This window comes from Etheostoma cragini, unplaced genomic scaffold (genome assembly GCF_013103735.1).
Source record: "Etheostoma cragini isolate CJK2018 unplaced genomic scaffold, CSU_Ecrag_1.0 ScbMSFa_2220, whole genome shotgun sequence".
Classification (NCBI taxonomy): domain Eukaryota; kingdom Metazoa; phylum Chordata; class Actinopteri; order Perciformes; family Percidae; genus Etheostoma; species Etheostoma cragini.
Window position 1 is genome coordinate 47501 of NW_023266359.1, and position 10648 is coordinate 58148.

The following is a 10648-nucleotide window of genomic DNA, read 5'->3' on the forward strand; positions in this document are numbered from 1 at the left end:
AGAGAGAGAGAGAGAGAGAGAGAGAGAGACACACACACCGTCTTCATACCTGCACAGGTGAGAGAGACACACACACACACACACACCGTCTTCATACCTGCTTAGGTAAGAGAGAGAGACACACACACACAGTCTTTATACCTGCACAGGTGAGAGACACACACACAGCCCTGAACCAACCGGCCAATCACGTACAGACTTTGCTGCGCAGGTCCCAGAGTTTGAGCGTTCGGTCGTAGCTGCCGGAGACGATTCGAGCGTTGTCCAATAGGAAGCGAGCAGACAGCACCTTCCCACTGTGACCTGTCAACGTATGCTACACACACACACACAGACAGACAGAGACAGAGACAGAGACAGAGACAGAGAGAGAGAGAGAATTTAAAAACCGCTTGTTACTCAAAATATTCCACTTGTCTAACTACTTTGACTTTTTAAATTAAATTCATTTATCAGAATTGTATTAATTTCTAACTGATTTAGTTAGTTTACATGTTAAAAACACACTTCTTGTGTTTTATTATTTTAAAATAAAGATATCTCTCTCTGTGTGGTCTCAGTAGGAGAGTGAGATCACTACTCAGGCCCCGCCCCCTGGGCCTCATGCTGCGTTCTGATTGGTTCTGTTGGATGTGAGTCATCATCACACTGAGCCTGCAGGATCTGTGTACACACACACTGTGATGTCACTTCCTGTGTCTGTCAGCAGCTGCTGGGACCACCAATGCACCACTAGAGCATGATGGGAAAACAGAGCCGGGGCTGCTGGGAGCCAAGATGGCTGACGGGGGGGGGGGGGGGGCCCGAGCTTCAGACCTTTTACTTTACATCACCGACCACAACAATTAATATGATTTATGGTTGTTCCTGCGCCGAGGAACATTAAGATCTAAGAATAACTTCTTATTAATATTAATTAACGATACTCTATACGAAGATAAAACTCGACTCGGAAATACAAACTACGATGTTTCATCTTAGAGTTGAAATCCTGATTTGCTGCCACGATTTCTCACACGTGAACCATGACAAAATTAATAATATTATTATTATAGTTATTCGGTTCTTTATTATTCTGCTTCATAATATTCCGTACGATTTTTGGCTCTCTAGCTTCTGCATACTTTTTGCTATTTAAACAGTTTAACTTTTTCAAATATTAAGCTTTTAAACTATTTTTTTAACATTAAAGTCAATGAGAGCAAGCTTCAAATCCTTCAAATCTTCTTCTGCTCCCAAAATGTTCAGCGCCTTCATACTTTCACCTGCAGACGTGGTTCAAACTTTAAAACATTCACAAACTGTTCAGCTATCCGGCTTGTGCTTTTCAAAAGGCAGTTCAAGTATAGTGTACATTTTAGGATTTTTCTGCATTCGTAAGGAGTGTGTATTGCGTGAGGTAGAGTGGAGTGATATCATTACAGTGAAGGGCTTCGAAAAAATTTACTTACACCGTTCTCTATAACTTGCTCCCACGCCAACAATCCTAATTTATCATGGACAATTTATTCATCAAAACGTAAGTATTCAATTCAATTCAATTTCAATTTGATTTATAGTATCAATTCATAACAAGAGTTATCTTGAGACACTTTCCAGATAGAGCAGGTCTAGACCACACTCCAGAATCCACAATGATCCAACAGTTCTAGTAGTTTCCTCCAGAGCAAGCAACAGTGCGACAATGGCGAGTGTTCTTGTCTATTTTCAACCAATGGGCTCATTTATTCGATGTAAATTATACTTTTTCACTCAGCGAGCTTTCAAACAAGAGCTCAGGATCTTTCTCCATTCACTGCCATGTTAAACATCGTCCACATTTCTGGAAAATGCAGAGCAAACCACTTTTTTGTTTTTTTAAATCGCTGATACGCCCATATTGTTAAGTTCATCCACATTAATGTTATATCAATACGTTCACAAAGGCCTTCTGGTGCTCATGAGGAGGTTTTTTGCCTAAAATAACTTGATTTTGCCCCTCTAACCATTTGTTTGAGCGCTTGTTCAGTGTCTGAATAGCTGGTGACAGCAGGTGCCAGGTGCCGTCGTCAACTGATTACAGATCAAAGAGATGACATCACAGAGATCAAAGGCTTCCTAGCTGTGTTTACAAACATGGCCACTGATTATATGTAGCCATGGCAACCGTTTGCCAGACACTGCAAAACTCTCTATGACTGTCTGTCTCATTATATATTACAAAGTATAGCTTCCTGTGCAAATCCTTTGGTGTTGTTGGAGTGGTTATGACATATGTCCTTTGTGTGAGAGATTGTGATTTCACTCTTCTTCACGCAATACACACTCATAAATGCAGAAAAATCCTAAAATGTATGCTACTCTAAAACTGCTTTTTCACAAAAACTGTGAAATACATGTTAAACTTGAAAAGCACAAGCCGGATAGCTGAATAGTTTGTGAACGTTTTAAAGTTAACTCCAACTATTCCAACATTTGTCTGTCTGTCTGTCTGTCTGTATCTCTGTCTCATTATATATTACGATGTATAGCTTGTTAAACACGTCATTTTGTGGTGGCGCAGTGGTTATGACAATTACCTTTGGAGTGGGAGATCTGGGGTTGAGTCCCACAGCGGTAACTCAACCAACATATAACCTATGAAGACAGTTAACCCCTATGATGGCCCAGTGGATATGGACAGGGGTTTGATCCCTGCTGTACTACATCACTCCTGACAAAGGCATTTAACCCCATTATGATTTATTTATTTTTACAACTTAAGCATTGTTTTTAGCAAAAAAAAAAAAAAAAAAGAGTGCGGAGTTTGTGTCCGGAACAAACGCGTCATTTAAAAAACAATCTAGCCAGACACTGACAGATTATCTACTCTGCATTATTCTCACTTTTCAACTGTTCAATATTAAGGGCTCTTAAGGGCTTTTGCATGTTGTTTCCAATATTGCACACTGTTACTTTTAAAAAAACAAGACAATGTTGCAAAGACAAGTTTTTTATTTAGCTTTTCAAGTAGTGCATCAAACCCTCTCGTGGTGGCGCAGTGGTTATGACAATTACCTTTGGAGTGGGAGACCAGGGTTTGAGTCCCACAGCGGTAACTCAACCAACATATAACCTATGAAGACAGTTAACCCCTATGATGGCCCAGTGGATATGGACAGGAGTTTGATCCCTGCTGTACTACATCACTCCTGACAAAGGCATTTAACCCTGTGTTGTCCTCGGGTCAAATTTGACCCATTTATAGTTTCTTCATCACAAAAAATGGCCCTTTGAAATAAGATGAAGATGTCAACTTAAGACATATCAAATAACTTTGGAAAAAAACTTTTAAAAAGCCCCCACAACAATGAAAAAGTGATAAAAATGTCAGAAAAGCGATAACTTTTCTTCATGGTTGACGGGCAGACAACACAAGGGTTAACCCCATTATGACTTTTTTATTTTTACAACTTAAGCATCGTCTTACTGATTTAAGCTATTTAACCAGGTTAGCTTTAGCAATATGGCTATTTAGCATTTTCAAATATTTTCACTACTTCAACATCTTCTTACTGATTTTAGCTATTTCTCCAGTTTAGGATTTGCATTTCATTTTTTTTGAATTTTTACACCTTTTTTCACATTATTGTGTTTATTCAACTTAATTAAAACCATTACTACTTTTTTCAACTATTCTCACTACGTCAACATCTTCTTACTGATTTAAGGAATTTCCAGTTAAGTTTTAGCATTTCAATTTATTTTTGAATTTTTCCACGTATTTTACATTAGTGGTGTTATTAAATTTAATTAAAGCCATTCCTACTTTTTCAACATTTTTTTACTACTTAAGCTTCTGATTTAAGCTATTCAACCAGGTTAGCTTTAGCAATTCAGCATTTTCAAATATTCTTACTTCTTCAACATCTTTTTACTGATTTAAGCTATTTATCCATTGTAGCTTTAGCGTGCAGGTGTAGCAAGACCATACCACGATATCAATCAGTTATAATTAGGGAAATCATTGGAGATAGAGGCCGAGTTCGGTTATTAAGTTATTCAATAAATCATTTATTAAGTAGAAGGATCCTGTGACAGGAAAACAAAGCTCAGTCTGTGAGGTGAGAGCTGTAAGGACTCACCCTCAGTCTGTAGTCGTCTACGGTCCAGATCCGACTGGCAAAGTCATTGGAGGCCGCCAGCAGGTACGAACCCTAAACATAACACAGCTGTCAACACATGTCCCCGAACACAACATCCATCAGACCAGCAGGTCACTGAACACATCATCTATCAGGCCAGCAGGTCTCTGAACACAGCTATCAGACCAGCAGGTCCCTGAACATAACATCTATCAAACCAGCAGGTTCCTGAACACAACATATATACCATTGTATGTGTAACAGGGTCTGACCAACCAGGAGGTGAATAATAAAACAGTAAATATAATAACGTATTAACACTTACAGCGCTGTCGAACTCGATGCTGGTGATTCCAGCGTTGCTGCCGGTCAGAGCGCCTTTCGGCTCGCAGCGACCTGCAGAAGGGAAAAAAACAAGATTACAGCCTGTTAAGAAGTCAGGTTACAGCCTGTTATTGAGAAAACCAGATTACAGCCTGTTATTAAGAAAACATGATTAAAACCTGTTATTAAGAAAACAAGATTACAGCCTGTTATTAAGAAAACAACATTACAGCCTGTTATTAAGAAATAAAACAGTACAGCCTGTTATAAAGAAGTAAATCAAAAGTACAGCCTGTTATTAAGAATACAACATTACAGCCTGTTATTAAGAAAACAAGATTACAGCCTGTTATTAAGAATACAACATTACAGCCTGTTATTAAGAAAACAAGATTACAGCCTGTTATTAAGAAATAAATCAAGATTACAGCCTGTTATTAAGAAATAATCCAAGAATACAGCCTGTTGGTTATTAACCCTCTGAGCCCTAAAGCCATTTTTACAGTTTATTGTCTGTCTGTATTTATTTTATAATAACTTGTAAAACATCAACCCTGTTGTCTACAGTCAAGATATGAACACCATTTTTTCAGGACAAACTGGGTTATTAGAATATTTGGGTTGCAGTGAGGTGACTTGAATGTTAAAAATGGTTGTAGGACCTTAAAGACAAATAAATAAAACGGAACATGAATCTCACAGATATGTATTGATTTGACAGACAGAGCAGTAAAACCTAAAAACACTTCTCATGTGTCTTGGGAGTCACACTGTGAAGAAATAATCATGACTAATACAGATGACAAAATACATTTTTTCAAAGAAAGTCCAGACGCTTTTGCCCTCATGACATTTACTTATGCCAATAATCAACATAATAATGTTATATTTATTGATATTACACCCAAAGCAATAATACACAAATGTGTTGTCTAAAACAGTTCTTCTATATGCAAAAATAAACATAACATTATAACTCATATAAAGCACATACTATTTACATTTCTTCAAAGAAAAGCCCAAATATATGATATAAATATATAAAATATATAATATAAATGTATGCCAAATCTCAAACCAGTGTCTCCATTTCCTCTATAAAACGGTAGATATCTATCTTGTTCCGCTATAGCATCTTAGATCACACACTAGACAGTTTGACTGGGAGAGTTGACCTCTTTAGGACTCCATACACTCTGGATGACATTGTCTCCCATATATGGGCATGCTGCTTTCTTTTCTTCCGTAAACACAGAGCAGACACGGAGCCGCGAGCTAGCGGCAGAAATGAGCCAAAACGCGATGAATTATGGATTATTATAAAGTGGATCAATCTTGTATGTAACGGTTTGGATTTAATGCTCAACGACCCCGAAAAAGGCTGGAAGTTCCAGGCAGGACAGAAAACCCCTGTAGAGGCTACAGAGACCCGGAAGAGACCTCCGTAACCGCTAACTCGTTAGCTTTTAACTGCAACTTTTGGTGAGTTTCTATATTTTATGGTTATTAAATGATTAAACTATGAATCAGAGGTGCTGTTTAGGCTCGTGGGCGAGTCTCTTGGTGTCAGAGGGTTAAGAAATAAATGAACTCACCGGCAACCACCTCCCACAGCTTCACCCGCCGGTCCATCCCTCCTGTTGCTAGGAGACGAGAGCTGGGGCTGAACCGCACGGCGTTCACCTCGCCGTCATGGGCATCCTGAACGAACACACACACACACACACACACACACACACACACACACACACACACACACACACACACACACACACGCTAACAATCAGGTTGAACTCTGAATGACGTGTTCCTCTTCCTGTTTTGGTCTCAGGTTGAAAACTTGAGATCATGTCCCTCCTCTCCTTCGGCCTCACGCTGCGTTCTGATTGGTTCTGTTGGATGTGAGTCATCACAATGAGCCTGCAGACTCTCTGTACACTCAAACTGTGTTGCCACTTCCTGTGTCTGTCAGCAGCTGCTGGAACCACCACTGCACCACTAGAGCATGATGGGAAAACAGAGGCGGGGCTGCTGGGAGCCAGAGGCCAGCAGGAGAGGATTCTAGGCAATCAGACCTTTTACTGCTCATCACTGACCAATCAGGTGACACTAAGGGATGTCCAAAGAGGACTGCGAAACTGACGAACGTGCGTCCTTGTTTCCGAACCCCAACGTTAGCAGCACAGTACTTAAACCATTTTTCAAAAAATTCAGAATGTTACTCTCAAAATATTCAACTTCTGCTTAAACCATTCAGGTTACTCACAAAGACGTGCAGAGCCGTGGACGGGACTCGGACCTCGGCACACACTCCCGAAGGAGCTTCAGTGTTCTCAGGCGATGTGCTGAAAGCGTTTCCAGGGCGACGCCTGCAAAGGAAGAGGAGTGTTCATTACAACCGACCTAAACTCTTAAACTGCAGTTACAGCGGGGAGGCTTGGCAGGAAATGAAACGCTGCATAAGCTTTCAGTTTGGCCATAATGTAGCGCTGTATGAAATCGGTCTTTAGCTTTTTTTAATTTGGCAAACCTGTTCATGATCACAGAAGCCATAAAACACTACATTAAAGCTGCCATCAGGCTGTGGTGGAGAAGACACAGTTACCACTGGGCTAAACAACGTTTCTGGGGGAATCCTCAACCACTACTGTTAGCTAGTGACCTGACAGAAAGTCTGCCTACAGTCCCCTGTTCCTACAGTGTTCATACAGTCCCCCGTTCCTACAGTGTTCATACAGTCCCCCGTTCCTACAGTGTTCATACAGTCCCCCATTCCTACAGTGTTCATACAGTCCCCTGTTCCTACAGTGTTCATACAGTCCCCTGTTCCTACAGTGTTCATACAGTCCCCCGTTCCTACAGTGTTCATACAGTCCCCTTGATCCTACATTGTTCATACAGTCCCCCGTTCCTACAGTGTTCATACAGTCCCCTGTTCCTACAGTGTTCATACAGTCCCCTTGTTCCTACAGTGTTCATACAGTCCCCCGTTCCTACAGTGTTCATACAGTCCCCTGTTCCTACAGTGTTCATACAGTCCCCTGTTCCTACAGTGTTCATACAGTCCCCTTGATCCTACATTGTTCATACAGTCCCATTTTTACAGCGTTCCTACAGTCCCCTTGTGCCTACAGTGTTCCTACAGTCCCCTTGTTCCTACATCGTTCATACAGTTCCGTTTTTACAGCGTTCCTACAGCGTTCCTACAGTCCCCTCGTTCCTACAGTGTTCCTACAGTCCCCTTGTTCCTACACTGTTCCTACAGTCCCCTTGTTCCTACAGTGTTCCTACAGCCCCCTTGTTCCTACAGCATTCCTACTGTCCCCTTGTTCCTACAGCATTCCTTCAGTCCCCTTGTTCCTACAGCGTACCTACAGTCCCCCGTTGCTACAGTGTTCCTACAGTCCCCTTGTTCCTACAGTGTTCCTACAGTCCCATTGTTCCTACAGTCCCATTGTTCCTACAGTGTTCATACAGTTCCGTTTTTACAGCGTTCCTGCAGTCCCCTCTTTCCTACAATGTTCCTACAGTCCCCTTGTTCCTACAGCGTTCCTACAGTCCCCTTGTTCCTACAGCGTTCCTACAGTCCCCTTGTTCCTACAGCGTTCCTACAGTCCTTGTTCCTACAGCGTTCCTACAGTCCTTGTTCCTACAGGGTTCCTACAGTCCCCTTGTTCCTACAGTCCCCTTGTTCCTACAGCGTTCCTACAGTCCCCTTGTTCCTACAGCGTTCCTTTAGTCCTTGTTCCTACAGGGTTCCTACAGTCCCCTTGTTCTTACAGCTTTCCTACAGTCCTTGTTCCTACAGGGTTCCTACAGTCCCCTTGTTCCTACAGTGTTCATACAGTCCCCTTGTTCCTAGATTGTTCCTACAGTCCCCTGTTCCTGCAGTCCCGTGATTCTACATTGTTCATACAGTCGCCTGTTCCTACAGTGTTCCTACAGTGTTCCTAAAGTCCCTTGTTCCCACAGTGTTCCTACAGTCCCCTTGTTCCCACAGTGTTCCTACAGTCCCCTTGTTCCTACAGGGTTCATACAGTTTCCTGTTCCTAAAGTGTTCCTACAGTCCCCTGTTTCCAGTGTTCATACAGTCCCCTGTTCCTACAGCCTGTCTGTGTCAGTACTGCTACCGGTGACTCTAACATAAGATAACTGAGACAGACTTGGAGTACCAACAGGATTGTGTTAGAAATCCATACACAGGAACAACAACAACACAGTGATTCCCTTCATAGGTTTTACTTGAACACCCCGACCAGGTTGATAAAATCCAATTTAAATTGTTTTTCCAATCAATGTATTTTTTTACCGCGACAGAGACCAGCCCTCCAGCCCCTCCCCCTCGTGAAGTCCCACGCTGCGTGCATGATAGCGTTAACGCTGCAGTTTAGCCTATCATTGGTAGCATCATGCAGCTGGTAGTCTGGTTGTTACCCCTGTCTGTGGCAGTCTCGTCGTTATTACTGAACCAAGGCATCACATCCCGGACCACCAACAACCACGAGTAAATAAACCTGTGGGAAACACTGAACACGTTTCTACAACTCGTTAAGGATTTAGATTAATGCCAAGAATATTCACGCCACTACAAACTAGAGATGTTCCAAATACCATAAAGTTGCTTATCGGCCGATACCAAGTACTGAGTGGTAAAATATACATATGTTATGTTTTAAAAGCTCTTACTAATATCCCTGTCTGGATGAGATATGATTTCTATCTTTGTGAAACATTTACCCAAACAATGAATGCCACAGATAAATATCCATAAACTAAAAAGAACAGAAATAATCTACTTTAAAGCAGATTTTATTCAGGGCTAACACCAGCATTTTAGGCCGAATCGGAGGCTTTTCAGATCCTGGTATCGGTGTCAGAACATCTCCACCACACACGGTTGACACTGGCTGTTCAACCATCAAAACGTCACGTCTGTTTCTCTGCTGACAGCCAATCACATCAGCTTCCTCTTGTTTCTATAAAGAAAACAAGTGAGCGAGTGACGTGTGGATCAGAAGCCGACAGGGTGAACACACACAGTCTGCCACCTGCAGGGAGCTGAGACCAGTCCAGGATCAACACACTCAGACACTCTGCAGACAGACAGGTAGACAGACACAGAGAGAGACAAACAGGGAAACAGACAGACAGAGAGAGAGAGACAGGCAGGCAGGCAGACAGACAGACAGAAAGACGGACACAGAGAGAGAGAGAGGGAAACAGGGAGGGAGACAGACAGGGAGACAGACAGACAATTAGAGAAAGACAGGCAGACAGAGAGACAGGCGGCCCTGTCTTGCACCGAGCATCATTGACTTAGTACTCAGACTCATGTCTGTTTCCCATTCTGCACACGACGCACAGCGGACCTTTACCTCCAGGGATGCACACCGATAAATCAGGGAATGAATGGGGGGGGAGGTTCTAGTCTAAAGTCAGTGGTGCTAGGACGGGGATGGAGTGTTGGGAGGGGGTGTGAGGCACAACAAAACCCCCTCCAGGCCTGAGGACTCTTAAAGGGAACAGGAGATGACCCAAACCACACCTCGCTACTTCAGACCAGCCCATTTTCGAGATCCGCCCACCAATCTACTTGTGTTTCAGATGGTTACCGATGGTTAAAGTGGGGCCTGCTCAGATCCACGTACCCGAATATGTTGGAGATGGAGTCCAGCAGACCGGCCGGAGGAGGCTGAGAGGTCTTCTTACTGCAGAAACACAAACATCACCATGACAACACTACATCATATCACCATGACAAAATCAACACTACATTATATTGTGCCTCGGCGTGCATGCGTGCGCCTGTGTGTGAGAGTGTGTGTGTGTGTGTGTGTGTGTGTAACCTTGGAGTCCTGACTGCTCTGCTGGGTGACGTTTCTCCGCCTCCTTTTCCTCCTTCCTCCGCCAAAACCTCAATGTCGTCGTCTCTGCGGACAAACCATTCAGATATTAACACAATAATAATAATAATAATAATAATAATAATATCTACAGTACAGGCCAAAGGTTTAGGCCCACCGTCTCATCCAATAATTTCCTATATTTTCATGACTACTCTGAAGAAACTAGAATATAAGACATGTTTTCAGTTCAGTTAACTTAGTTGTTAAGTCCATAATTCCTCATGTGTTCATTCGTAGTTATATACAGTATATATATATATATATACTGTATATATATATATATATATATATACAGTATATATATATATTATACAG

At 42.1% G+C, this 10648-nt stretch overlaps 1 protein-coding gene and 2 non-coding genes across 3 annotated transcripts in view; all 3 read right to left on the reverse strand.

The window, feature by feature from the left end:
• LOC117940325 (autophagy-related protein 16-like) overlaps positions 1–10648 on the reverse strand; it is a 17196-nt gene that overhangs the window by 1383 nt on the left and 5165 nt on the right. Inside the window, 9 exon segments of the mRNA XM_034865647.1 lie at positions 85–97; positions 196–316; positions 4104–4175; positions 4429–4499; positions 6023–6128; positions 6694–6796; positions 9476–9520; positions 10076–10135; positions 10274–10357. Coding sequence (XP_034721538.1) covers positions 85–97; positions 196–316; positions 4104–4175; positions 4429–4499; positions 6023–6128; positions 6694–6796; positions 9476–9520; positions 10076–10135; positions 10274–10357 — 675 coding nt within the window.
• On the reverse strand, positions 553–838 carry LOC117940338. The gene has a single exon (XR_004655749.1).
• LOC117940336 lies at positions 6251–6524 on the reverse strand. The gene has a single exon (XR_004655747.1).